The sequence below is a fragment of the Phytophthora parasitica genome, assembly GCF_000247585.1.
Source record: "Phytophthora parasitica INRA-310 unplaced genomic scaffold supercont2.1, whole genome shotgun sequence".
Lineage (NCBI taxonomy): Eukaryota > Oomycota > Peronosporomycetes > Peronosporales > Peronosporaceae > Phytophthora > Phytophthora nicotianae.
This window is the reverse complement of record NW_008634126.1, coordinates 2,171,392-2,198,201: the sequence shown is the minus strand read 5'-3', so window position 1 is coordinate 2,198,201 and position 26,810 is coordinate 2,171,392. Positions and strand designations below refer to the sequence as shown.

General features: G+C 51.9%; 14 protein-coding genes across 15 annotated transcripts; 9 read left to right on the top strand and 5 right to left on the bottom strand.

The window, feature by feature from the left end:
* The first annotated feature begins 718 nt into the window (after positions 1-718).
* On the top strand, positions 719-1,778 carry PPTG_00580 (hypothetical protein). Its single transcript, XM_008891991.1, has one exon. It carries the CDS (start codon positions 1,006-1,008, stop codon positions 1,606-1,608), a length of 603 nt encoding a protein of 200 aa, XP_008890239.1. The 5' UTR covers positions 719-1,005; the 3' UTR covers positions 1,609-1,778.
* Positions 1,779-3,341: 1,563 nt separating this feature from the next.
* PPTG_00579 (hypothetical protein) lies at positions 3,342-4,889 on the top strand. The gene has a single exon (XM_008891990.1). It carries the CDS (start codon positions 3,836-3,838, stop codon positions 4,445-4,447), a length of 612 nt encoding a protein of 203 aa, XP_008890238.1. The 5' UTR covers positions 3,342-3,835; the 3' UTR covers positions 4,448-4,889.
* A 205-nt stretch (positions 4,890-5,094) lies between these two features.
* PPTG_00578 (hypothetical protein) lies at positions 5,095-5,803 on the top strand. The gene has a single exon (XM_008891989.1). It carries the CDS (start codon positions 5,326-5,328, stop codon positions 5,686-5,688), a length of 363 nt encoding a protein of 120 aa, XP_008890237.1. The 5' UTR covers positions 5,095-5,325; the 3' UTR covers positions 5,689-5,803.
* A 44-nt stretch (positions 5,804-5,847) lies between these two features.
* On the bottom strand, positions 5,848-7,347 carry PPTG_00577 (hypothetical protein). Its single transcript, XM_008891988.1, has one exon. It carries the CDS (start codon positions 7,300-7,302, stop codon positions 6,091-6,093), a length of 1,212 nt encoding a protein of 403 aa, XP_008890236.1. The 5' UTR covers positions 7,303-7,347; the 3' UTR covers positions 5,848-6,090.
* Positions 7,348-7,407: 60 nt separating this feature from the next.
* On the top strand, positions 7,408-8,509 carry PPTG_00576. 2 transcript variants are annotated; one of them, XM_008891987.1, is made up of 2 exons: positions 7,408-7,536; positions 7,604-8,509. In XM_008891987.1, the coding sequence occupies exons 1-2, from the start codon at positions 7,477-7,479 to the stop codon at positions 8,075-8,077; spliced, it is 534 nt and encodes a 177-aa protein (XP_008890235.1). In that variant the 5' UTR covers positions 7,408-7,476; the 3' UTR covers positions 8,078-8,509. The 2 variants fall into 2 exon arrangements, with proteins under 2 accessions (XP_008890235.1, XP_008890234.1); XM_008891986.1 differs by having other exon boundaries at positions 7,408-7,542.
* Positions 8,510-9,276: 767 nt separating this feature from the next.
* On the top strand, positions 9,277-16,054 carry PPTG_00574 (hypothetical protein). Its single transcript, XM_008891985.1, has one exon. The coding sequence runs from the start codon at positions 9,314-9,316 to the stop codon at positions 15,029-15,031; it is 5,718 nt and encodes a 1,905-aa protein (XP_008890233.1). The 5' UTR covers positions 9,277-9,313; the 3' UTR covers positions 15,032-16,054.
* Positions 16,055-17,321: 1,267 nt separating this feature from the next.
* On the top strand, positions 17,322-18,584 carry PPTG_00573 (hypothetical protein; the record flags this gene model as incomplete). The annotated part of the gene is made up of 1 exon (XM_008891984.1): positions 17,322-18,584. The coding sequence occupies one exon, from the start codon at positions 17,322-17,324 to the stop codon at positions 18,582-18,584; it is 1,263 nt and encodes a 420-aa protein (XP_008890232.1).
* Positions 18,585-18,724: 140 nt separating this feature from the next.
* Positions 18,725-19,069, top strand: PPTG_00572 (hypothetical protein; the record flags this gene model as incomplete). Its single annotated transcript, XM_008891983.1, has 2 exons — positions 18,725-18,880; positions 18,950-19,069. The coding sequence occupies 2 exons, from the start codon at positions 18,725-18,727 to the stop codon at positions 19,067-19,069; spliced, it is 276 nt and encodes a 91-aa protein (XP_008890231.1).
* An 86-nt stretch (positions 19,070-19,155) lies between these two features.
* On the top strand, positions 19,156-20,053 carry PPTG_00571 (hypothetical protein). Its single transcript, XM_008891982.1, has one exon. It carries the CDS (start codon positions 19,398-19,400, stop codon positions 19,992-19,994), a length of 597 nt encoding a protein of 198 aa, XP_008890230.1. The 5' UTR covers positions 19,156-19,397; the 3' UTR covers positions 19,995-20,053.
* Positions 19,953-20,730, bottom strand: PPTG_00570 (hypothetical protein; the record flags this gene model as incomplete). The annotated part of the gene is made up of 1 exon (XM_008891981.1): positions 19,953-20,730. One exon carries the CDS (start codon positions 20,728-20,730, stop codon positions 20,092-20,094), a length of 639 nt encoding a protein of 212 aa, XP_008890229.1. The 3' UTR covers positions 19,953-20,091.
* Positions 20,731-21,004: 274 nt separating this feature from the next.
* PPTG_00569 (hypothetical protein) lies at positions 21,005-22,778 on the bottom strand (the record flags this gene model as incomplete). Its single annotated transcript, XM_008891980.1, has 5 exons — positions 21,005-21,227; positions 21,287-21,391; positions 21,450-22,495; positions 22,610-22,691; positions 22,768-22,778. The coding sequence occupies 5 exons, from the start codon at positions 22,776-22,778 to the stop codon at positions 21,005-21,007; spliced, it is 1,467 nt and encodes a 488-aa protein (XP_008890228.1).
* A 16-nt stretch (positions 22,779-22,794) lies between these two features.
* Positions 22,795-23,775, bottom strand: PPTG_00568 (hypothetical protein; the record flags this gene model as incomplete). The annotated part of the gene is made up of 2 exons (XM_008891979.1): positions 22,795-23,430; positions 23,548-23,775. The coding sequence occupies 2 exons, from the start codon at positions 23,773-23,775 to the stop codon at positions 22,795-22,797; spliced, it is 864 nt and encodes a 287-aa protein (XP_008890227.1).
* Positions 23,576-25,571, top strand: PPTG_00567 (hypothetical protein). The gene is made up of 2 exons (XM_008891978.1): positions 23,576-25,263; positions 25,354-25,571. The coding sequence occupies exons 1-2, from the start codon at positions 23,855-23,857 to the stop codon at positions 25,538-25,540; spliced, it is 1,596 nt and encodes a 531-aa protein (XP_008890226.1). The 5' UTR covers positions 23,576-23,854; the 3' UTR covers positions 25,541-25,571.
* Positions 25,527-26,810, bottom strand: PPTG_00566 (hypothetical protein). The gene has a single exon (XM_008891977.1). It carries the CDS (start codon positions 26,726-26,728, stop codon positions 25,739-25,741), a length of 990 nt encoding a protein of 329 aa, XP_008890225.1. The 5' UTR covers positions 26,729-26,810; the 3' UTR covers positions 25,527-25,738.

The following is a 26,810-nucleotide window of genomic DNA, read 5'->3' as shown; positions in this document are numbered from 1 at the left end:
AGAGTTAGTGCTTCCTCCTATCGAAACAACGTCTGGGGGCACGAAAAAATTGATTTATAGGGTTAGGTGTATTTCTATACAAATAGAAAGATAAGTGACTGTACGGGCTAGTATTCGGATGTTGTTTCAGGAAGAGTAAGCTCTACAAATCGGGCTTGAGCTATTCAAAATCCCGGATGTGCTCGCCTTTCCGTATTTTTTTTTTAAATCTTTTTACATCTTAGAAAGTAAAAAGAATAAAACCCAATTGCACGTTTGTTTTCCTATATTTGCCATTTTTTAAAATAAAAATATATGTACGCAAGCGCACATGTACGACTTCGAGTTTAACGGGCCCAACCTGACACAGTAAACTCACATTAGTCGTTAAAAGACGCACTGTACCGCCAGTGTCTCTAGAAAAGCTTAACCCTTTCAAAGCCTGATGATCAACTCGGCGCCCTTGCATGCTGCAAGTTACTGCCGCTGCAACAGCAGTGCTACATGTATGGATACCGGTGCCATTCACACCGCAACTCCGCTGGTGGCGGTAATTGATGCACCGAACCTACGTCGCCGAAATCGCTGAGGTGACGTTGTGCTTCCGGTGCGATGTGTCGCTGCAGTGATAAGCACCACGAGAACTCATGAGGCATAAGAATTCCCGCTTCGGGGCCACACGCCCGTCCAATTTGCCAGCTTTGAGGCTTCAGCCTGCTTGATTGGAAGACTCTGTGACAGTCGACGTGCGCACGCCGGATCTTGGTCTCCGAGTGTAGGTCGTCGACGTCGCCGACGCTCGCCTCCTTTCGTTCGATGTCTGACGCCCGGCTCCGTAGTGTGGCGCATGAATCAAAGCCGAGGCACCGGCGGTGGAATCCAATCGTGCCGATGAGAGGGCCTCATACAATTTCTCATACTGCTTGAGCTCGCTCGTTCTCTGCATTGCAATCGCAAGGCGGCCCAGCGCCGGATTCCCGCTGCATACTTTATTCCAGCCTAAAGCGCTGGTGCGAGGTGCCTCGCATGTTTTTGTGGTTCGCCTTTGCGGGGTCTCACGTTGCACTGTCGCTGACGCGGTCGGTCGGTGACTCGGGCGCCAGTCAAGGCCACAAGGGCAACGAAAGGTTCAAGCCCCGTCACTTTTTGGCGACCGGGTCTCGCAGGCCCATTCCGCAACCTTCCAGCACCACAGCAAGCCTACCAACAACCCCGCCACCCGCCACTATGGGAGTGCAGCCTCAGCTTAACCTGCCGCGCGTGCAGGAGCAGGTGACCAAGGTCCGCACGGGATCACCTGTCGGCAAGCACGTCTCGCGCTGGCACCGCCACCACGAAACGCCTGTGCCCGTGGAGGCTCTGCCTGAGGAAGCCCAGCAACTCAAGGAGATGATCCTGCGTACGCACAAGGTCAAGCTCACGCGCTTCAGCCTGAGCCACATGAAGAAGCGCGTCGTGCCGCCCGTCGAAATCCCCAAGGAGATGAACAGCCACCGCGCGCTGTCCACGACCGTCGCTGGCCGTAGCGTGCCGCTCACGCGCTGCATGTGGGACAACACCAAGCGCAAGACACACCACATGGAGCAGATCTCCGAGTCGTACCCGCTGCACTGCACGCTCTTCCGGTGAGAGCCCTCACTGCAGGCCAATACCAGCGCCCAACAGCAAACAGCAATAGCAGCAACAGCCAAGCAAAAACGTCAACAGAATGACTATAGACTAGCGAACACCCACGGCAGCGGTTCCGCCGACCGCCGTATATACACTATTTAAACACGAAAGTTTGAAAAACAATCCGAGTTGACCATGCCTTCAAAGTGATTTTGTCTATGTGGACGAAAGCGAGGTAGATATGTATGGTAAAACTCACGCTGCTGAAGCCATTACGGTGAGTTAGAAGGTCACTGCAATCGAGCGCTATGATAGTGTTGCAGTTGGAATTCCGGTGCAGATATGAATGAATCCTTCAGAATGATGTTCCTAGAAACACACACACCACAATTGAAAAACATTGCGAAATCGCTGGAAAACAAAAAAAACTTGCATGATTGCGGGCGTTAAACTGACATGTATTCGCATGCAAAATGTCCTGGGCTACATGTACTTCGCCTTGGCCTCAAGGACGGCATTTCATTGCGCAAAATGCCTCGTCAAAAAATACAGATTGTGGCAATCACAGTGTTTGGATGAATAACACCTGTTGGTAAACTCCGAGATTGGATGAGTGTTCAGATATCGGCCATATTGGACGTCACGCCCGACGTGTGGCGCTCGTGTTGTTCATGTTCGTGACTACAGCTACAAATTATTAGTCTCAAGATTTCGATCTAGAAATCACTCACTCCAGATTTTACCATCATGGAGTCAACCCCCAAAACCAACAGCGATTAAGAACGCACCAGTCAGAATCCGCTCCATTCCATCTACCGACGACCAAGCTCTCGACCATGACCTGACAGTGCTCTGCAACGGCGACCAATAATACCACCGGCGCGAGAGCTCGCCTCGCCTACCAAGCGTACCAACGCCGCATTTCAGCACACGAGCGCTAGCTCGCTGTATGGTTAGCTTGCGCTCGTTTACTGAGTTGCAGCGCTGGTTCGCTTGGTACGCTAGGCGCACTCTTGCCACGTCAAGACGCCACCGAAGCTTTCCCTGCGCCAGCAGTTAACGAGTCATAAGGGTTAATACACGTCACCGCTCGGGCGGCTATGGCCATGGTTTGTTTTGCTTGATTGGCTTTTCAACTTAATTCCCAGCGATTCAAGTTGAATGGATACTGCAGACACCATATTCACCACACCAAGGCAGCTGCAGCCCTACGCATACATCACTGATATAGTTGAATGTCGGCATCTGTAGTACAGACTGTTCTGTTCTCCACAAATGATCGCCGAAACTTTTACAGGAGGCAGGGTCCAAAAAACCCGATACCTGCCTGCACCTGTCTGCACGTACTGCATGCAGCAGAGTCTGCAGAGCTGACAACTGTGATCGGACCAAGATGCTACCGATCCGCGACCCTGCTTGCTGGGAACGTATCCAGTATTTTTATGTTACTGTGGGTATGTTCAAGTATGCGGTCCTTTGCGGCGTGTTGGGGGCGTGAGTTCAATTGTACAGTGTAGTGGAATCCTAACTGTTACTCGATGCTGTGTTGGAACCTCCATCATGGAGACTCCATGATACTGTAACAAGTCTGCATCTCGGGCCGCTTCGGGACGGATTCCGGTGCATACGCGAATCTTCAGGAATCTGCCGGCAAAAGCGCGCCAAATCGCGCCACTGGCTCCGCATCGAACGGCGCGCACCAAGCAGCAAACTTCAAAGCGGCAAAGACTCGCATGATGCTTGTCTCGCTTTTCGGATGCAGGGATTGGTCCGCTCGTGCCGGCAGCGATGCGCGGGCATCATCACCGATTCATCGGCGCCAAATGTGACAGTCGAAAAAAAAACGCGACGAGTCGAGCGTGCCTTGCGTGCGGCGCGCACGGGAAGGGCCGTAGACGAATTAAGTTGCTGGAAGCACTGGCAACGAGCAAATGCTGCGCTTCGGCTTGCCATTCCTGAGTTCTAGAAGACCAGACATCTCACGGCAAGCGAAAGCTGGCAGCTCCTCCTTTCATTCGATCCTTCGCGTGGTTTTTCGGATGCAAAACCGCTTGAGTGTCGAGTGGTAACAACACTGTCAACACAATCTGCGTGAATTTTAACGGAGACCAAGTCTCCGTTCGCGCAACTTTTGACAGCAGCGTGACGTGTATTGAGCTGCGTGGCCCCAAGCACCAATGCGGGAGTGCTAAGTTGCTGCATCGACGACATAGGGACCGGCAGGCGTCGTCGGAACCAGGCGGCGATGTGGTCTTGTTTCTGGTCGATGAATCACATGCGGCACAGGTCGCACGGTGTTTTGCCCCGAATCGGCGAGCTTCAGATTCGCATAGACGAGCTCTGGCATCCTATCATCGGTGCTGATGGCCCAATCACGATTTCGAAAAGCACCACGCGCGGCATACGGACAGATTCAAGGCTGGCCGATCCCCCGATCATACTCAGCGCAAGTATAATGACCTGCACAGGGAGCGTGCCGAGGTCGGTTCTACGCTGGCGTTCGGCCGACACGTGCAGAGCCACTTCCGGCGTGTGTTTGCGTGCTCGGCTGGCCAGCGGTCGCCGAAGTCTCGAGGTGTTCAAGCGAACTGCCTCGTCACTTTTTTCCGGACCCGGCAGCTTCATTCCACAAGTTACCAAGCCGACTTCACAGCAGCAATGGGCGTGCAACCAGATTTCTTGCCACGCATCCAGCGGTCGCAGCCGCAGCCCGCCAAGTCTCCTCGGGGGCTCTCGAAGCGCCCGAGCTTCCGCCGTCATTCTCACCCCGTGGCCATCGAGCTGCCCGAAGACGTGCGTGCTCTCAAGCAGAAAATCCTCGAAACGCATCCAGCCAAGCTCACGCGCTTCAGCCTGAGCCACATGCGCCACATGGCCACCCCGCCAGTGCTCATTCCGGACACGCTCAATGACCGCCGTGCCGTGCGCATGGTCGTGTCCGGCAAGAGCGTCCCGCTCACCATGCACATGTGGGAGAACTGCAAGAAGATAACCAAGCACCTGGACATGATCGACGAGTATGTCACCTACCGGTGAGAATAACTCCACCCCGCGTCTCGTTCCAGTTGTTAGTCCCTTTCGCCGCCGTCCATCGGAGACGACGAGTTCAGCGCCGAGAAGTTTTCAGCCACCCTGCCATATAGAAATACAGATAGAATGCCAGGTAGCCTAAGCTTGAACATGACGCACCCATGCAGTATTTATTCATTCAAGCCCCCTTTAACAGGCGCCGTAGATTCTTTATATTTGTATTATCATTAGTATTCTATGCAAACAGAAGACGAAGAGCACGTTCCAGACTCGCTTGGTGCTCCATTCGAATCACGGTGATTCCAACAAACGCCAAGTCGTCGTGGCCATGAGAGTCTGCCGAATTCCTTTGGTTTTTCTCATGTTGCCGCCTTGAAAACCCCTGAACACCTCCCAAATCCGCGTGATCTTTATTGGAAGGGCCCTCCGGGGATGTGCCAAAGCACCGGCACGCGTTCATCCAAGCAAGATTGGACGTCATTGCGTTGCACACATGTTGTGCCCGCTTGACATCAGCACGGGTGATTGGAAGCCTCTTGCCCTTTATAAGAGTCGGAGCTCATCATCCTGCACGTCTAGCGCAACGCTGCTTGTTGAGATCAATGGCGACAACGAAGGCGCCAACCTCATTTCTGAATTGGCTATCAAACGCATACCACTGCAGCCTTCAAAAGGTTAAAAAAAAAAAAAAGTTAACTGATCGCCATGGGACTGCTGCCTCCGCTCAAGAAGTCCAACCTGCACTTCAAGCCGCGCTCTAGCACCCACAAGCGCCCAGTCGAGGACCCGCTTAGTGCGACCCCCTTGCCGCACGAGGCCCAGCAGCTCAAGAAGCACATCTTGAAATCTCACCCGCAGCCACTCATGCGCTTCAGCATGAGCCGCATGCGCCACGTTGTGGCCCAGCCGCCAGTGGAGATCCCCGTCGAACTTCGCAAGAAGAACCTCGTTTCCAGCCGCGTGTCCGGCCACAGCGTGCCGCTCACACGCAAGATGTGGGACAAGCAAATGAAGCAGTACAAGAAGCACATGCTCGACGTCATCGGAGAGGGCATTCACTACCAATGACAGAGCTATCGAAAGCCCCAAGGGATCAGTTAGAGTGCCGCCTGTAGTACTACAATTATGTGTAAACTAAAGTATGACATCAAAATAATATAGTAGCACAATTATATCATTCTCATTAGTGTTTCTTTTTTAAACACTAGTTAAATGTAAAAATGTAGTAATATTATTGATTTATCTTGAACTTTGTATTTCGACCAACTAAATTCTTTTGGATTTTGTACAACAACAATAAATTCTGTCAGAGTAGTAGTATTTACGAACTGATAAGTTCGTAAATACTAAATAGAGAACTAAAAGTTCTACTTCGAGTATTTATACGAAAGTCAGAAAAGCAAAAAGTGTGAAATTTGTCGGAAGCTAAAGAAGACATAAATACAAGTTGCTGGGCGGCGTGAGGTTCCCTTACACTTCCAGCGGTTGCTTGCGTCCTGCAGCAGTCTCCTCGTCGATAGTAAGCATGTTTTGTACGCTGGTGGGGATCTCTCCGCCAAAGAGCCGCTTGAACACGCCAACTTGATCCCAACAGTGATGCTGCTGGGCAATCCGCAGCTCCTGGAACACGACGTACGTGGTGACTGTAAACGTCAAGTCCGACGACTTGATCGCCATCAACGCCACGCGCATGGTGGCCGGGCAATCCTCGGACGCACACACGCGCTCCAGGTGCTGCGCCGACGCGATCTCGCCCTGGATGCGCCACTTAGTGAGGATCATTTCCCCGTCAGGCAAATGTGGTCGCAGCTCCACGATGTCCACCACGATACTCGTGAACACGGAGCGGATCATGTTCCACAGACTGATGGTCTGCAGACGTCCGAACGCGTCCCACTCGCGTACACCCACACCGATCCGGCAGTCGTCGTGCCAGACTCGGGACGCGTCGCCTAGACTCAGATACGCTGCATTGAGCAGCTCCACCATCTCCGTCACCACCTTGGTTCTCTCCGCCAGTAGTTTCTGAGTATTCGCGCGGTTCTCCACGCCGGGTGCCCCAGGCATCCCCGCGCCTCTCAATCCTGCCAAACTGCTCAACGCCGACGCAGCACTCGCTGCACTCCGGCCTGAAGCATTTTTGCCCAATAGCAAGGCCTGTTTCAGATGCAGATTGTCCCTCTCCAGGTTGCGCACGTGTTGCTCCAGATCCGTGAGCTTCGTGTGGCGGATGGCCGTGCCAGTCGAGCCTACGCTGGATGCGAGTCCGCTGCGAGGCACCGGTGCCTTGTCCCTGGCGGCAGTGTCCTCCTCGTCGTCCCCTTTCGTCCGCTCATTATCCGACTCTGTGTCCTCGTCATCGTTCTGCGTCTTTGGGCTACGCTGGGCCTCGCGCTCGTCGGTTTTGGGGCGCTGATAGCTAGCCGCTGCCTCAACCTTCCGACGCTTATGCGACTCTGCGCCACTCTCCTGCTGCGTGTCGTCCATCTCGCTTGGGAACGTGTCCAGCAGCTCGTTCAAGGCAATCACCTCGGGCTCCGCGAGCTGTCGCTTGGATCCCGCGCCGTTGCTGGAGGCGGAGGATGCACCGTTCGATGCGTCTGCGCTTCTGCTTGTTGACGCGCGTCCGTTTGCTGCACTGTTGTCGGCGGTGAGCAACGAAGAACGCGGTGGAGACACCATCTGGAAGGGAAGACTAGTTTCTTCCTCGGCGTTTGAGTATTGGTGTGCACCACACAAACATTACGTCCACCACATTAATCAAGTACAAAGACAAAACATTGTTGAAGTTCTTGGTACACAAGTCGCACACAAACGACCTTGTCGAAGAGCTCTTTCTCACCTAGCTAGCTGGCCATGTGGACGACCAAGAAGCCGCTCGTGCTGCGCACTATAGCGTCGCGGTACCAACAGACCGTTCATGTAGGTTTTAACGCATTTAAAAGTACACACATCAACGTCAAGTCACCTTTTGGTTGCCCAGAAATCGACATTCCGCGTGCTGGGACTGCAGCAAATTGCTGTGGGTGGCGCCAGTAAGAGCGCGCTGAGTGCTCTTTGGGTGGATACCTTCGGACTGACGAAGAAAGGGTCCTTCCGCAGCGAGAAGGAGAACGTGGACGAGGACATTCTGCAATGCGGCAAGGAACCATTCGCAGTCGAGGTGGACATCATGCAGCCCATCGACCCCAACAAGGCGCCAAAGGTTCACGTGCCGCCTCTCAACCACATTGGACTGTGGATTGATGATCTACATGCATGCGTGGACGAGTTGACGAAGAAAGGCGTACGCTTCACACCTGGGGGCATCCGCAAGGGTGCGGCGGGCTTCAACGTGGCTTTCATCCACCCCAAGGGCAACGAGGCCACTCCTTTATCGGGCGAAGGCGTGCTCATCGAGCTCGTGCAAGCCCCGGACAACATCATTCAGGCTTTCGATGCTATCAAGGACGAGTGATCAAATGAGTGTCTGACGCGAATGTCAATCCATTTTTTTTAGTTGTTTTCTTATTAATGTGAAAGCGGTTAATATATGCAGCGATGAGGAATTCATCCACCGAAGATCATAACAAGCTTAGGACGTGCAGCTCGGCAAATATTTGGTAATAAGCTTATCCAGTAGCAGCAGATCGATGAAGATCTCGTGGATGCTCGTGACCAAGAAGCCCCGTGCGCGAGTCAGTACCGTAGTAGAGCTTCTAAAGACTGAACGAAGGTAGAGAATCCAGGGCAGGAAGGTCTTGGCCGAAGTAAATGCGTTCTGCAGTAACCTCGTTGTCACCACACCGGAGGATGTGGATGCTGCACTTTGTATTCTTGTTGGTGTTTTGGTTTCTGTATCGAATCTCGACTCCAATGGCAAACTGTTGGGTTCTTCGTGAAATCTACCAGCTTTTTTTTTTCTTCGATGTCCACACTCTTCTCCGATTGTCACTGCCAGAACCAGAGTAGAAAATGTGCCTGCCCCTCTAGCCCCGGGTTGAAGCTCCATCCGTCCTGTAATAGTGTCCATCGGTCTCCAGTGTACGCCCCACTTGACTTTCATCCTAAGTTCCAGCGATGGCACTCCAGTGGGGCTAACATGTGAATCCAATCGATCATCTGACTTATAGAGCTCGAGTGAACTTCCGTCGGGAGTTCGTAGAGAACGACGCGATCTGTGTCCTTTGATCAGCGGCTCTTAGTTCCAACGGGGTTCTGCTCTTCTAGCCACACGCAAAAGTCCTCCGCTGTGATCTCCTCAAACACAACCACTGGTTCACAACAGGTCCTTTTGTCTGGCCTGATCGCGCTCCCGGAGCTCTCGGTACACTCTGTTTGCATTGGAGTCATGGCAGTATCAGGCAGTTCGAGCAATGGTAATTCTTAAATGAATAAAAGCGTAGGGAGATCTGGCATATATTCCTGAACGAGTCAAAGCTCAGGATTCGTCAAACTCTCCATCCGAATCGAGCTGAGCGAATTTGATCCACTCGGACATGTGCAACTACAACATAGATGGAGTCGGACCAGGCATCTTATCGGCAGCAGGAATGATGATTCTCGTCGTGAGCTGCAGTGCCAATGCCTGTATCGAAGGCTTCAATTTGTCCAAAACTAAAATGGATACATTTGCGTTGCAAGTTCGAGGTTGTTCGTTGCCAAATAGCAACTTGAAATGAGGTGTCTTTTACACACATTCTGAAATCGCATCATGGCAGCCGACGTCAGCGCGCGGGTACACCTCGTGGCGGAGAAGCTGCAACAGAAGGCGCAGGATGCGCAACGCAAGGGCAACGAGAGCGCTGCGCGTGCCTTGGCTTCCTCTGTGTCTGATCTGCGCCAGGCCATGGCGCTCATCGCGGAGCAGCGGCATCTTCTGGCGCGTCGACGCGGCGAAGGCGACGACGAGGAGGACGACGCCGACGCGCACGTCCAGGAGCTGGTGACACGACTGGCGAGAGTAGAGGCGATGCTGGGCAAGAAGTCGGACGATATGAAGGCCAAGGGCAACGAAAACGCGGCGGCGGCGCTGCAACAGTCAGCGTCGACCGTGGAGCAGGGCCGCAAGCGACTTATGGAGCAACAGCAGACGATCTTCGGGCTTCTGGGACGCTGGGAGAGACTAGAGGGCGTTTTAGATGGTAAGAAAAATGACAGGGAGGACGACACGGAGCTGGAGACGCCTCATGGACGGCATATTGCCCGAATCCGACGCCTTGTGCAGCTTGAAGCTGTAGTTATGGAGATTTGTCCAGGGTATACAGAAGATGAGGTAAGAAAGGAGTTAGAGAGATTGAAACAGGGAGACAAAGAGCTGGAGACTGCGAGAGAAGATGCAGTGGAAGCTCAGGAGATGCTGAAGCAGGAGAGTTTGGCGCTGGAAGAGTTGAAACAGGAGATGGAGAGGATGAAGGAGAAGGAAAGACTGAGACAGGAAGAGGACGCAATGTTGCTGGAACAACAGCGAGAAGCGTGTCAAGCTATGGAGCAGCTGGTACGTGAGAGCGACCAGGAGATCCAGCGTATGACGCAGAGCGCAGCGATACAGGCAGAGGACATGCAGGCGTTAAGAGTTGAAATTGAGAGTATGGCATCAGAGAAGGAGAGGCTGGTGAGAGCTCATGCTGCTGAGGTCGAAGAGCTTCAGGGACAATTGGAGAGCGCGATCGATTCTCTCTCTACTAAGGCAGATGAGAGTGAGAGATCCGGTGCTGAGGAACTGGAGGAATTGAGGACCCAGGTGGAGAGTTTGGCTTCTGAGAAGGAAGAACTGGTGAGAAAGCACGAGGATGAAGTTGAAGAGCTGCGTCTTAAACTGGAGAATGCAATGGCTTCTGTTGCTGCAAAGGATGAGAATACAGACTCTAACGAGGAGGAACTCCAGGCCAAGATTGATGCGTTGACGTCCGAGAAGGAAGATCTTGTAAAATTGCATGTAGATGAAGTGGACGAGCTTAAGCGGACGCACTCATTAGAGGTTGAAGGGCTGCATCAAAGGCTTACAAGTGCTGAGAACGAACTGTCTACGAAGACAAAAGAAGAGAGTGCAGCCAATGATGAAGAACTTGTGTTGCTACAAGCCAAGGTCGATAGCTTGACTTCAGAGAGGGAAGCGCTTGCTAAGTCTCACTCGGACGAAGTTGAAGAACTTCGGAAGGCATATACTGACGAGATCGAGGAGCTTCGCAGTCAAATTGAAAGTGCAACAGCTTCTTCCGCAAATAATGATGAAAGTGATGCGTCTAACGTGGAAGAACTACAGTCGCTACGGGATGAGGTGAAGCACTTGATCTCGGAGAAGGATCAACTGACAGAAGTCCATGCTAGCGAGCTTGAGGAAATTCGGGAGGCGCACTTGGCTGAAATCGTAGAGCTTCGTAACCAGCTTGAAAACACAGCAGCTGATCTCTCTGCGAATACTGCGTCAAGTGACGAACTGCAACAGCTGCGGGCCGAGGTCGGAGCCTTGACCATTGAGAAGGATCATCTCGTAAGGGAACATGCAGAAAACATTGAGAAGCTTAATCATCAGCAAGAAACTGCAAAGAGCGATGCAGAGAGCGTTTTAGGGGATCAAGTGGAGTCTGATGTCGATGAAGATGGAAATGTTGGTGACAATGGGGAGAACACCGATGTGCCTGTGTTGGAACTAGAAGACGAGTTACACCCAGTGGATACTGCAGAAGATCAGGCCGAGGCAAGTTCTAATGGCCACGATGGTCCAAGTGACTTGAATAAGGTGTCGGAGATGCAGGCCGCTCTTGACGAGTTGTACTCTCGGATTGCAGAGTACGAAGAGCGTGACCAAGCTCAGCAAGATACAATCAAGGAATTGGAATGGGAGCAAACTGAGTACGAGGAGCAGATTGCACAACTTAGAAAGGACAAGGGTCAGGCAGTTGATGAATTACAGCGAACACGCGAACAGGAAACGCAAAGCGTGCAGACCGATCTTGACACCCTTCAAGCACAACTTATCGAGTATGAGGAGCGTTGTGAGGCTCAGCTAAACACTATTGCATCACTGGAGAACGAGCAAGCTGAGCTTCAGGAGCGAATTGAGCGTCATACCAGAGAGAAGGAACAGGTGATGAATGAGTTGCAAAACACACACGGAGAAGAAACGACGCGCTTGGCTCAGCGTGTTGCCGACAGCGAAAGTAGAATCGAGGCGTTGTCAGCTAAAGTGGAGGAGCTGAACAAGGCACTAGCAGCTAAAACAACTGAGCAGAGCGAGACAGCAGATTCTCTTGATCGCTGTGAAGCTGATCTTCGTGCCGCTCGCTCTGAATTAGACGATCGGATTCGCGAATGCGCTCAACTGAAGAATGATCTGGAGGCTCTTCAAAACGCACAGGGTGTGAAAAGTGGAGAGGTTGAAGAGCACCTGACACTGCTGACTACTGAACTGCGGGAGGTGATGTCCATCTTGAGCTCTAGAGATGACATAGATGCCGGTGGATTCGTTGATAAAGTGTGGCAATCTCAAGAAACAACAGATCTATGCAGTGAGCTTGCCCCATTGTTGACCGATCTGGTTTCTGCTCAAGACCAACTGCGTGTGACGAAGGAGCAATTGAAATTGATCCGTAGCGAATGTGATAAGCAGAAACTGGTTGTTAACGAATTCGTGACGACATCGGATTGGCGCTTGTTCGCGAAGGAAGGAGAAGAAGACGTTGTGGAGAAGTTGACTTCTAGCGAAGATGTTGACGAACTTTTGGCCGTTGCGAAGGCTAATACTGTGCGTTGGCTGAACGATCTTGAGCAGCTTCGCGATCGTACCGAGAAGGACTCGGTCAAGATTAATGAACTTGAGCACGAGAAGCTGCAAGCACAAGAATGTTTAGTGACTGCGGAGGATTCAATGCGCGATCTCGAGGCACTGGTCGAGTCGCTTAGAGAACAGTTGACAGCGTTACGAGCTGAGAAGGAGGAAATGGTCAAGGCTGCAGAAGAGTTAAAGGCTCAAAGCCATTCTGCAAGTCTTCAGGAACAGCAACAGCAGGCAGCGCAGCAAGAAGAAGTCACAGAGTTGCAGAATCAATTGGCTAGCGTTCGAAATGACTTTGAACGGTACCGTGTCCGGTCACATACTGCACTGAAGAAGATGGAGAAGCGCGCAGAACTGCTGAACGGTATGCGGAAGGAGAACGAGGCATTGTTGATGCAAATTAAGGAGAGCGACGAGCTACGAGAACAGGCAGAAGCTGCTCGTAAAGAGAGTGAAGCTCGACTACAGGAGGTGCAGCGTACACAGGAGATGATGCAGGCAGACTTTGACCAATTTGCGATGGAGAAAAACCGTGTTATTGCTGACTTGGAAGAAGAAACACAGCGGTTATTGTCGGAGAAAGAGCAGGCTGATGCAATGGTTCAAGAGTTAACTCTTAGAATCCAGGAGTTAGAAAGGGAGAAACTGCAGATCGAAGAGGAGTGTGAGCGCATCAAGGAAGCGGAGCAGGTAGCTTTCCAAGCGCGTCTTAACACTGCCACAGCTGCAGTACAAACTGCTAAGCAGGACTTGCAGAAGGTGCACGATGCGCTGGAAACAAGTAAAGCGGAGAATGAAAAGCGACAGAGACTGATCGAGTCGTTGGAGCTAAAGCTGAAGGAGCAGTCCAAGACAGTGTCGACGGCTGAGACGAACAGCACTCCCGTCCCCGTGCCACAGCTCGCTGGGCCCACAGCTGGACTCGAAAAGGAGTTATCCGCTTTGAGATCATCAGAAATGACGTTGAGGAAGCAGCTTGATGATGCCCGAGAAGAGTTAATTGGCCTACAAGAGCGCTTTGCAACGACCAAAGCGGCAAACGCCGAGAAGGTCTTTACACTGGAGGAAGAGAGCAACCGCTGGAAGATGGAGTCGGCTGCTGCGACGGAAGAAGTATGTCGTCTGAATACCGTGCTGGAAGCACGGAAGAGCAACGGGAACGTTGCGGCAGTGACCTCCTCATCGACAAAGGGAGATCAGACGACTCGAGTAAGTGGAGAGCAGTCACAGGAGCTGTCAGACGACGTTCAACGACTGAAAACCGAGCTACAGGACGCCAATACGGAGATCTCTTTACTGTCGAGAGCTCTGGACGCTTGTCGAGAAGAGCTGCAGGCTGCACGTGATCAAATTGAAATTCTTGCTCCGTCGTCCGAGCCAGAGAGCGGTGAGGATTCGTCTGGTGTCTCCAAGACATCAGCAATGCTACTGGCCAAGGATGAAGCACTGAAGAAGCTGCGCGTGCAGGTTCTCGAGCTGCAAGAGGAGCTGCAGGCACTTCGTGAGGAGAAGAAAGCGCTGGAGCTCGAAGCCGAGAAAGAAGAACTCGATGAACTGCAAGCTACGCGCAAACACATCCAGTCCGAGAAGGAGCGAGCGATGCAGCTTCAACGACGACAGACACTTGTATCAAGCTTCGAGAAACAAGTAGCGAGCATCGTGGAAGAGCTACAGAAGCGATTGGAGGAGCATTCAAGTGCCTTCCGTGACGTTTGTGACTTCCGTGACGAGCATCGCACTACGCTCCTGTCCGACGGAGCCGAGAGTGCATTGGGGAAAACTAACGAGCCGGAGTTTGAGGAGTGTCTGGTGATGCGGAGCGGCGTGGTGATCAAGGCCGGCGCGAGTTTCCAGCTACCGGTAATCTGTGAGAAGAGCGGATGGCGTGTGGTCTGGAACTTTTCAGTAAAGGAAGAAGCTGCTGATGTCTCGTTCAAGTTGTCTGCAATGACGGATACGTCCACTGAAGCGGAGGTTGTGTCGCCCGAGAGGATGAACGAGATGTCTGGAGTGTTCCAAGTGCGACAGGACAACACGACGCTGGTGTTCGAGTGGGATAATTCGTTCTCTTGGCTAAATGAGAAGACACTGGACTACCACGTCTCTATCCAGGAGCCCCTGACTCCAGAGGCCAAGAAGGTTCGACGTAGTGAGCGTGAGCTGCAGACTAAGGTGAAGCTGTTGGAAGAAGGTTTGAGTTTGATCCAGATCGAAGCCCAGCGTCGCTCGGAGTTATCAGCCACGCTGCAGCGACTCAGTGAATGGGAAGCGACTAAGGAGAAGCATCTGACGGAGTTTGGCGCTCGTAAAGCGGAGGTGTTGGAGAAGAAGACGAAGTTTCAAGAAGAGATGGATGTCCAGAAAGTGGCGTTTTCAGCCATGCTGAGAGAGCAGGACGAGCTGGAAGATGTGGAGCGGAGTATAACCCGCGCGTGGGAAGCTGCCATGGCTGAGCGAGAAGACGTCGAGATGACGTTGCAGCTTGCAGGTAATGGCGCCCAGTTGGAGACGCTGGCTCACGAGCTGGAAGATCAGGTGAAGGTTGTGACGGAACAACTGAAGAATCCAAAGCCTGTCGAGGATATCGTGGAGGACGAAGAGGAGAAAGTGAACAATGAGGTCTCTATACAACAGGGAGAGGCTTTAGACAACTGAAAAGTGATGGAATATATTTCCGACAGTCAGGTGCGCTGGGGTGTGTATACAGCGCTGAGGCTAGCGGAAAGTTTGTGAAACTAATGCGACTAGACGTATGGCCACCTCCAAAGTTTAAGAAGAGGGCCAAGTCATTCAAAGCACGCGGCTTGAATCGTTGCCAGAGGGTTATAATAGCACCAATCCCATGCGGAAAAAAAACAACTCTAGAAAGTGGCGCTGGATTTGAACGTGATGAAATGCGACCTTGCAATAGCGAGCGCTGCTTCAGTTGGAGCACTCTGTGGAGAAGGTTCTAGATGCTCTTGCCTGATCAATCAATGCAAGTTGCGTCGAAATGGTACGTTCACTTTTGAGGTGCATCAATGGTACAAGTACGTGGATAGCTTGATGTATCGTCACGCTACAGATCAAACGGTACAGGCTGTTTCAAACAACATGCTGTCGTAGAGCCACATGCACATAGGCAACAGTTCTGTTGGTATAAATGCACCCAAGCTACCGCAACAAGGTGCAGGACGAAAGTCCTCTATCTAAAACGCCTGCGTTGCCACTTTTCACTGATACTACAAGTGTCAAGTCCACTACTATTTCGCGTTGATCTGCTAGGGTATCCGGTTTTCGGGGAGGCATTTCATGGCAGCAGGTTACAGTACCCTCACGCTCCAACGACTAGAGAGCATCTGCTCCCTTGGCCGCAAAGTTGGCCGGTACTGTAGCGCATTGCAAACACCCGCACCGCCGTACACAAAGCAAAGCTTCACCAGTTCGACCATAGAGCGGGAGTGGAGCGGTGCCGGGCGGACAGTCCGCCAAAAACTATGAGATTCGGCAAAAATGCCTACCTGCCTCTTTCAAGCCTGGAAAGGTATTTTGGGCGACCCCCCAAATCGGGATTGCATCAATTAATCTTGGGTCAAATTCAAATTAGGCATTCCAGTTCCATACAATTATCAAGTCAGAAATACGAACCCTGATGACTGCGAAGACCCCATCGTTTCGAGCTCGTAGTCTCGTCCAAAAGATCGATTTAGAGCTTTACAGTGTAAGTCTGGGTGGAACTGGAGAGTGCTGGTCAATGGTGACCAGCACTCTTATTTACTCTTATTTTCAACGGCCAAGATCGACTTTACTATGACAAGCAGCAGTAAGATGACAGATACTGTCCTTGGGATACCGCTCAGCTACTTTCTGATGCTTCTTCCGCAAGTTAATGAGGTGTGTCGAGGGCAACTGTATCATCAATCTTTGATAGCAAACAATGGATGACCACGAGCCTGATCATATACTTGATCGACGTATTATAGCTCGTCCCACCATGATATTAAGCGTTCGACACATTGAACCAGTAGCGTACGCAAAGTAAACCCTTAAACAGCCAGACGAAGGTAAAGAGCGATGCCTTCGTAGCACACAACATCTGTTCGTCAGCTCTCAATTCATGCTCTGTTGCACTGCGTTAGAATACGCAGTATTACGAGCACGCAGAGCTCGTCAAATGGTTTGATAACCTCAGCTATCTACTCAGGCGGCTGGGTTTGGTCCGTTCCGATCTGGTTGAAGCTATATTTCTTTTTTAAGGCAAAAGGTAAAGGGATCGTACCATCACTAACATGGTAAATTCAAGCACAATAGCATTGTAGGCTTCCTATCAGCGTGGTGATGCAGTTGCTAGTCTACTTGCGTCCGCTATGTAGAATTTGAACTTTTTGGGAGTAGGTGCTTTGAAAAAGTAGAAATAGGTATTGGGTACTTTTTCTCTACAGACTCCCTACTCTCAATACCTTCGATTAGTCAAAAACAGGCGACAGCGATTGGACGCTGGGCATTACGCACGCTCAAACGCACGACGCTGGCAAAGCGCATGATTGGCTACTTCGACCGGCTGAGTGCAAATATTTGACCAGGGCATACAAACTCCAAGACAAAAACCGAATATTCACGTTTGCCCCGCCGCCTCGACCACTGGCACGCTCGCCCGCACTCTGTGTTGAGAAAGGACTACTTTTTGTCGTACTTAATCGGGTCCCCTGAATAAACGCCGAGCCAAAACGGCCCGATGGAAGGCTATGCGGAGAAAGGCGCCTTGTTGGAGCGACCTTCGGGGCACCTTTCTCCCAGTCCAAAATTTGCACTACGATTTTCAGATTGGCCGACTGCGCGGCTAGACAGACAAAGTCAGTCACGAGCACCATTGCCCCCAACGTCGGAGAGCTCTCTCTCTACGGACGTCCCAAGCCAAGGCGAGCGCTCCTCCGCCTTACCCAAGTCTTCCTCTTCCAGCCCCACAATGGACGGGGACTTCCTGCACGCGATCAATGGCGACTGGGACTCGCTACTGACGGTCATGCGCGAGAACCGCCAGGTGGCGCAGCGCACGGATGCCAGCGGAATGACGGTGCTGCACTGGGTCTGTTTGCATCAGAACGCGCCTACCGATATCGTGGTCAAGGTGGTCTTCGCCAACCCGTACGCCGTGCATATGCGCAACGATGCCGGCCATCTACCCATCGATCTAGCCATTCAGGCCGAGTGTGGCGAGCGTATTCTCGAGGTGCTGCGCGCCGCCGCACACGGCAGTCACCGCCCGGAAGACGACGGAGGCGAGTTGCATCAGCACGATCTCATGGGCAAGGACGACGGGGAGCCTACCACCGAGACTATTGACTACCAGCTGCCGTACAACAACCACACCATCCTACACGACGATATCCGCGACGGCTCAGACTACCAGCCCCACCAGAACCACACGTACTACGGTGAATCCGACGACGAAGTGGACGAGGACGAACTCGAGTACCAGCAGCACCATCGACACTACCAGCCGCAGCCGTTCCAGCGCAAGGGACGACTAGAGAGGAGCGTGTCGGACCAGGACTCGTTCTACGATCCACCGCATGGAAACTATGGCGGCGCTAGTATGTACGGCGGCTTCATGGCTGGTCCAGACCGTGACCGCGGCAACACTCTATCAAGGAGCGACCCGCACGTCAAGTCGTTGCTGACCGAGCAGCGTCTTCGCGAGAGAGAGAACGACTTGATCTCCATCGCGACGGCGGACGATTCGGTGCCGCTGGGCCTGTTCGACCCGTCCAAGGGGCCGCCCGATATGTCGATGATGTCTGGTTTTCAGATCAATGAAGACGTGAAAAGTAGCCACGCCAACGTCAATATGAGCTCGAGGAGTATGGGCGCTGGTCCTCGCAGCAAGACGGCTTTCCCTCCCCGCTGGAAACAGTCGCGTATGTGCCACGTATGCGCATGTGGTTTTACGCTGGTGAAGCGTCGTCACCATTGCCGGAATTGCGGCCAAAGCGTGTGCAGCCAGCACTCGACGAACCGCGTGTCGCTGCCCAAGTTCGCGCTGTCCGAGCCGCAGCGGGTGTGCGATCAGTGCTTCCTTAGCGGCCACCATATCATGGTGCCGGGTGGCCCCACGCCGTCTATTGCTAGCTCGTATCAGTCGTTGCCGGCTCAACTTCAGCGAGAGCAGCTGGAGCACCCGTTCCAGACGTCCCAGCAGTATCAAATGCAGTTCCAGCACGCCCGGTAGATCATGGGCGGCATTTGTATGTGTTGCTCTTAAAATTGCAGTCGTCTTGAAGAGCACTAATTCCGATCGAAGGTTTTTTATTCCGACATACATAGTTCAAGTCATTGAGTGCGATATGATTGCAGCCGTTCATAATTGAGATGGCGGATCAGGAAGAGGAGCCTGGTTGCTGGCAGAAGAAGGCGGCGTACGAGCAGTGCTTCGACAAGTGGTACACGGAGGTGTTCCTGCAGCAGAAGGCAAACGGTAAAGTGGGCTGCCAGAAGGAGTACGAGGCCTACACGCGCTGCTACTTGGTGCGTCGCAATATAATAATTGGATGTCTCTGTGTGGATCAAAATGACTGAGAGCTTTTGTTAATGCAGAGCGAGTTAGACAAGAACAAGACGTTGGTAGACGGCATTAAGTCGGTTATGAAACCGGAAACCAAGGAGCGCTTCGAGGCGCAGGAAGCCAAGCGACAGCAGGGAAAGTCTAAGGAATAAAAATGACAAGTTTTGTTACATGAGGTGGTTATCTCCGTGTGTTGAGGAGAAAGGAAACTTTCATCCGGTGCAGCGCTGTCATATTCTCTTAGGCTGTCCAAGTTTGTGCCTGTCTAGCGACTGCCTTTCATGTGCTGGAGGTACTTAGTATATTGCGCTCCTGTAGTGACCAGCACAAGTGACATTACTACTCCCAGCACCCAAATTTCATTCCGACCATAGTGTGTCACATCAGACAGGCCTCGATGAGAAAGAGCTCCTTATCATCTCTTTTTCATTCGCGCATTCCTTCAATTCCGCCCTAGTGCACTGCACACTCCAGCCAAAGATGCAACCAAATAACTACCTCGCTTCCATGCTCGAGCGTGTGAATCAAGAGCGTGCAACAAAGAATCTCCCACCTCTGCGAATGCACAGTAAGCTGCAGGCGGCAGCTCAGCGTCAGGCTGACGACATGGCAGCGAATAACTTCATGGGTCACACGGGATCCGATGGCTCTAAAATGACGCAACGAGCTGCTGACGCTGGTTTCAGCGGTGGGGCAGTCGCTGAGAATGTGGCTGCCGGTCAAAAGGATGTGAATGCAGTGGTGGAGTCGTGGATGAAGTCTCCTGGCCACCGTCGCAACATCCTGGGCAACTACACTGTCTTCGGTGCGGCGTACGCGTTCAACCGGTCAAGTAGGTACAAACACTCGTGGTCGCAAATGTTCGGAAGAGGAGGCAACGACGATATCGACGACGAGAATGAAATCCCCTGGACAAGCACTGGTCATGATTTCAGCCCCGAATCAACGGACGAGAACTCGACAAGTGACTCCGATTCTATACGTCAGCAGCGGCATGACGAGGGAAGGACGGTGAGAGAAGTAACTTGCACGGGTTGCTGGTGTTTTGGAGCTAGATTGAAGATACTGGGTTTTTAAAGTAAATCTTAGCTTTACTGTTAATAATTGTTAGCGTAGCAGCTCATACCTACTCTTCTCTTTCTTGTCTGCTCACTTTAGTACCTCTCGTAGTGCTTTACAGAGCGGTCTTGCTGTCCTCCGGGGCTGGCTCGTTGGGAAGCACCACCGTCGAGTTATCCGAATCCGTCGTCGAATTTAGAGTTGGAGTCGGTGCATCCTCGTACTCGACATCTTCGTAGCTGCACGACTCGGTGCTGCCCTTGCCAAAGTTTTGCGTCCAGTAATGCTTGTACGTGCTGCCACTGTTGTAGGCATACGCAGTGCCGAACATGGTGTAGTCGCCCAAAATGTTGGCGCGGTGACCGGCTGAATTCATCCAGGAAGTCATGACAGCAGCGATGCTCGATTGACCGGCAGCAACGTTTTCAGCCACTCTGGTCCATTTGTAGCCTGCAGCAGTGACGCGCATCGACATGGTAGACCCGTCAGAGCCCGTGTGGCTTACAAAATTCTTCGCGGCCATGTCAGTCGAGTGACGCATTGACGCCGCCATCAGTTTAGTGTTCAAACAGAGTGCAGGGAGTCCCTGGGCAGCACGTTGTGCGTTCACGCTTGCCAACATGGAAGCGGCGTACTGGGTCGTCGTTGAGTACGCCTGTAAGTTGCGCGATTCGTGGCGGAGATTGTCGGCATTCGTCGAGGTGGCACTGATAGCGAACAGAATTGCCAGCGAAGTGTTGGAGAGAGACACCATTTTTGGTGCTTGGGTTGCTTGTTGCGTAGTAAGTTGAAGAGTGAGTGGACAATGCAGATGAAGCAGCACACGCTCGAGCTTTATAGCCATACATACCATTACGCCGTGCACACACCATTTAAGACTTTTTAAAAATAAAAAATGATTTCTCTCATCTCGTCGATCTGAGCAACAGTATCCTTGTGCGTATATTTCACGTGCATCCATAATTAGTTGTCACCATCTACAGTAGATCGCCAGTTTTAACTTGGACAAGTTGGCGCTTGCATGTCGTCTACTCCAAAGCGTAGAAATAGATGTGATCTCCGCTCCCTTGAATAGATGACTGCTGCACGACGTTGTCCAGATACTGCATTGCTGGAGCATTGAGCTCGTTGACAATTGTAATATGTGATGCACCTTTCGACACCCGACCTGTGTATTCAGAGTAGTAGTAACTTTTCTTGAGTTCGTTGATGTCGCCGTCATCGGAGCCAAGAACGATGCCACGGGGCCAACTGGAGCAAGAAAGTAAGGTCATAATAGAAATCTAGATAAGAAAACTTGGCCTACTGACCTCAACAAAGAATTTGCAGTACCACCGACTACAACCTGACGCCGAAAGTCTCGTCGCAGAGCTCTCGCAACAATATTCGTGTTGGTTTCGCACCAATAGAGATATCTGCAAAAAGAACGAATGTAAGTTTAACTTCAACACCATTCCACCAAAGCCAGCTTACTTGGAATCGACCCCAATACCATCGAGCCTCGTCATTGTTGGCAGCGTAATGATTCGACGTATATCCACTCCAGGTGATACAATGGACGCGTCATCGGGAAATATATTAGCTTTTTGACGAGCTGTCATGGTCTTGCCAAGACGTGCCTGGAAAATCCGACCAGTCTTCTCGGTAAAAAACAGAATATGGCTCATAGAGTCCATAGCTAAGCCCCTCGGAGACCTCAAACCGCTTAGAAGTTCTTGTGCTAGTGGTGGAGAGGTAATCGACGTGTTCGAAGGAGGCAACTCGATTTGTGATATTGTACCCTTGGATTCAAGTGAGTACAAGAGGAAAATTCTTTCCTTTCCAGAGTCCTGAAAAATATTCAACGCTAACCCACGGACGCTCCAGCAGCGCCGTTGCAACACCTCAATGACGTTTGACCGCAAACTACTGCGGTATAAAGTGCCATCTTCTGAGTTTGACCAGTAGAGCCAATCCTCTCCTTCGCGATCATCGATGACCAGAGAATGTGGAAGAATAGCATTTGAGTAAATATCAATCCGCTCAACAATTGGCGAAGAAGTGCCCGACGCAAATAATTCGTTATAATTCAGTGCAATTCCGGTCATAGATCCATGGTTTGTCTGGATACTGCAGTCGTCTTCGCTCACAAAAGGAACTTGCGATTGTGAGAAGCGCAGAGGTAGTCCGACAATACACTCTACGCGTTCCGATGACCACGAAACGACACTATTACATCTGGTGCCTTTCACTGTTAGATCGTGAATGCTCACTTGCGTTTGGCCAAAGTTGGATCCTATCCACACAACTCTTGCCAGGGCTCCGATAACAACATTTACATCGGATCCGTCAGACAAGTTTGCACTTTTGACAGATCTACCATCACTCCAGAAAATACGTCCATATCGCCGATGAATCGCTAGCCCCACAAAGCGCGCGTATTCACTGGAGCCTTCAATTTCTGTCTCGCTGCCATCTCGTCCGTCGATAGCGAAGATAGAGCCGCCGCTCTGCTGGCGGAAATATACCGTGGAAGTGGTCTAGCGAATATAAACGAACAATATAAGTGATCCGGCGACTAACACCTCTACGAAATAATGGCTATTACATTGGAAATCACACTAAATCGTAGTAGACACCACCACAAGACGAACAGCAAATTCCTGGATCGCCACCGAACTGCGCTCCACAACATCGATCCAGTGACAGCGAGTCGCGACCTTTTGAAAATGCCAACTGAACGATATTTTAGTACAATTTTTCAGAAAGTAAAAAAATAATGGTGGTAAAATATTTGATCCATTCAAATTACTTGTACTCCATGTCAGCTCATCACCAACTACTCCAGGTCACTCGTGTTGTCCTGGTGTTTGCTGCGCTGCAACGTCTCAAAAATCTGCGCCAGCAGCTGATTTTGCTCCTCCGCCAGCTTTAACTGTTTCGCTTGACCTTCTAGCACCTTAGCGAAGCCGTCGTTGATTAGTTTCTCTACTTTCGCCATGCCTGTGCATTCCAGGGGAGGCTTATTGAGTCGAGCAGTTTGAGTGGAAGCCGACGTAATATCTTGCGGGATGGCTTGTTTTCCTCCGTCTAGTACCGGGGCCGCTTTAGACGTTGGGGCACCAGTCTGCGGACGCGAACGCAAAGCTGCTGTCGACGTGGGTCCTTTCGCCTCAACAGAAGGTGGAGCAGAAGTCGACACATCCGAAGCTGCATCCACAAGTGAGGCCGGAGCTGGAGCTGGCGCGATAGGAACCAGCGATCCCCCTTCAGCACCTGAAGGTGAAGAAGGCCCCACTCGTGGCTTCTTGGCTTGTTTACGATGCTCTGGGCTCGGTCTCGAGTGACTTTGCGACTTGGCCGGTACTCCGTCATCTTTCTCACTACCCCAACAAGCGTCCATGAGTGCAAGACAAACTGGTTCCGAGACCATTCCAGAGTGGTAAGCCAACCATTTGTTTCTCAGCGCCTTGAGCTGAGCATCAGATTGACAACGAAAGATAGGTTAACCTCACATTCAATGTATACCATTACACAGGGTGTATACATAGAGCATAATGCTGCTTCTACCCACTCAGTTACTATGTAGTACCTTGTTGCGACACTGTTCCACGGACACCACGTCCCCGTTGTTCTGCAGCGTAAGCTCCTTCGCCAGCTCGGCCCACGCTACTCGGAGCGATTTGGTGCCTCTTGCAGCCGCCATCGGCTCCGCGTACTTCTCAAACCTTAACTTCAGTAAGCTCTCGACCAGAGGCTCCGTCCACATGATAAAGTTCCCGTCGGCCGGTGGCCGTCCGCGAGGCTTCGAGCTCGCCATGACATCCACTTTAACCGTCGCCACAATCGAGGTAATGGAACTCGCAACGGATTTATTCTAGTTTCAGCCAATAATAATCATGATCAAGATGGACCTCGATCTGGAGGAAGAGCTCATGGACTTGGCGAGCAATGAGCTGGCCTACCTGCCCTCCAGCACCGCTTCCTCTCCCCCGCCAGCATTTCTAAACGCACCCTCATCTTCTGCTCCCACCAGCACATTGGCACAGCAAGTGATCGGGCAGTTGTTGGCCCAGGCAACGCAGAATGCTACTCTTCAACAGGAACGGAAGCAGATTTCGCCCAGCCCCGAATCGTCGAGCTTCAACAAGGAGCAGCTTACCCCTGAACAACTGAAGTTTCTAGCAGAGGAGGATGCGCGACTGGAGAGACGTAATGCAGTGGTGAAAGAGCTTACAGCCACGAGACAAGACGCCATTGCCAGACGTCTGGACAACCTGGTATTGCAGTTCGAGCAGCTACAGCAACGTACCACAGCCCAAATCGGGGCCTGTGGCAACAATGGAGACGAAAACGAGGGACGCAGGAGCCCGGGGACGCAGCTGATGACAGCAAAACTGAATTTTGTGGTGGAACAGAGTGCACTCGAACTTCAACATGTAGACGGAAACGTCAAGTGGACGAGGCTGCTGGAGGAGTTGCCGATAGAGGAGCGGGACTATCTTGGACGTGCTGCGGACGAAAAGTTTGCAGAGCAGATGAAGTATCTTCGAGGTGAACGGGAGAGCGAGAGAGAAGCCTTGATCCAGAGGCATCTGCATGGGATTCTGGTGCTGACTGCCCCGCATCGCAATGGCCAAACGGTGGCAAAGACGTCGATGCATCATTCGTTGCGGCACTTGTTGCAGGCTTTTGCAAATATTTTTCGAAGTTGCTATGCGGACTTTCTTCAGTACGCAGGACAAGGGTTTGGAGTACGCAGGGATGTTTCAGTAGATCGAGTGACATGCACGTTGCCGCTTGTTGCCGCGGATGTGACCCAATTTGCGGCCGTTTTGACACAAGTTGTGGTGTTTAAGTACCCATTTTTACAGAGTAGTGAGGCACAGCACAACGCTGTTCAGCGTAGTGTAGTCGCTGCGCTGTTCGATGCTCTACAGCCTGTGTTGCACGGGCTGTACGTTGCCTCCTTCCAGCGCGAAGACTCGATTCTGGACGACGTAGCTGAACTAGCGCGTACAAACCCTCTAGCATATTTCGAAGTGAAGCCACTATTCCGACTAGATGGGAGTCGGTCTGATGCACAGCAACAAGAACAGTTTGTTGCTGACGGGAATGAGCGTCGTTTATTGACTTTACGCCACTATAATGCTGCCGTTTATCACTTAAACAATTTGGCATCTGAGCGATCTCCGTACGCAAAGCTTGAACGTTTAGCGCAAGTATGCGAGGAGATTGATCGTGCCATCAAGGTATACTACGATTCAATGCCTACTGAGCTTCGACCTTCACCAGAACAATTGAATATGTACGTGACTCAGCCAACAATCAATCAGTGTGGGAACGAGAACTAACTTCAATTGTTTTTGTGATTTTGTGATGTTTCCTTCTCGTGTAGAACAACTGAGGATCTGTGTCCTTTGCTGGGCTTCATCCTCGTCTCGGCACCTTCGGCGTGTTTTCACATTTTCACACAGTTAGCGATACTCGGTAGCTTTGCTCCACAATCGGTTGCAAATGGGCCAGAAGGCTTCGCATTGGCAACTTGCACGGCTGCCGTCCACCATCTAATGCAGTTGCGATAATTTGATGTAATGAATCTTTAAACTACCTCTCTGTGATGTATCACCGATTAAACCGAAGTGATGCTTTGTTAAACTAGACTTGTCAAGAAAATGCATTAACAATCAAGAAAACTACTTCGTAAACAAGAAGGCAACCACAGTGAAATGATCAGTCCATAAAATATAGACTCCACACACGTAGAGCATCGTAACGACAGTTTACTCCTCCATGGGCGTTGCTTCCTTCTCCGCTGCCGCCTTCGAGTCGGTTGTCTGTTGCTGGTTCAGCGCCTTGGTCTGCTGTCCTTGCTCCAACTGCTGCTGGCGCTGCTGCTCCTTGATAGTCTTCTTCTGCGCCTCTCCGAACGGCGTCTGCTGCCACAGCGCCTCGAACTCGTCGGGCGTGCCGCTCGAGCACTGCGTTTCGTGCTGGCCGTCGTCGTCGGGGCCCATGCGGTTCCACGTCGTGCGTAGCTTCTTGCCCTCGACCTGGCGCTCGTGCACCGCTTTCAGACGGCCCGTCGAGTCTTCGTAGCGGCGCCGCGAGCTCGTCACGCGCCGGCCCTTGTCGTCCACGATGGACGAGTTGCTGAACGTGTAGGACGAGAAGGCGCGGCGGTACTGGTCGTCGGCGTCAATATCGGTGCTGTCAGCCTGCTGCTTCTGGCTTGGGTGTTTCTTGACCGAGGTCTTCGTGTTAGCGTTGGTGTCCCCCTTGACCCCGGTCTGTTTGTTCGGGTCGTTGTCACGGGTCGAAGTCGGGTCGTGCGCGTCGGTCTTCTTCCCTGTCGGCTGTGCAGCTACCTCACGGTGCTGCGTCGCCGGTCTCCGCTCACGCGCGAGCACGGGCAGATCCCGGAAGAATTCGTCGTCGTCAACGTTGCTGGGCGCCGCTAGCATCTCGCTGCCCATGTCGAACGGGAAGCGCGAGCGGCTCATGAGGTCGCTCATGTGCTCGAGCTCCATCATGGATTGCTCCAGAGACGACATGGGGTACCAGAAGCGCGGTCGGACGAGATCCCACGTACTGAACATGGTTGGTAGTCTTTGGTGTAGTACGGTTTGGTAGAGTAGTCGGAGTGGTGGTCGGCTTGGTTCGCCTTGGTCTGTTTGGTTGCTTGTGCAGTAGCTGGCAAATTCGGAAATGACGTGATATCGGTGTCCTGAAGTAGGGCGTGACTTGCGATCTTCCACTTCAACGTGGTCCATAAAATGGGTCTCGAAGGTTTCGAATGCGTCGGAACATTCGTCAGTAATCTATCTCGAATAATGAATCTGACCGAATATTAAA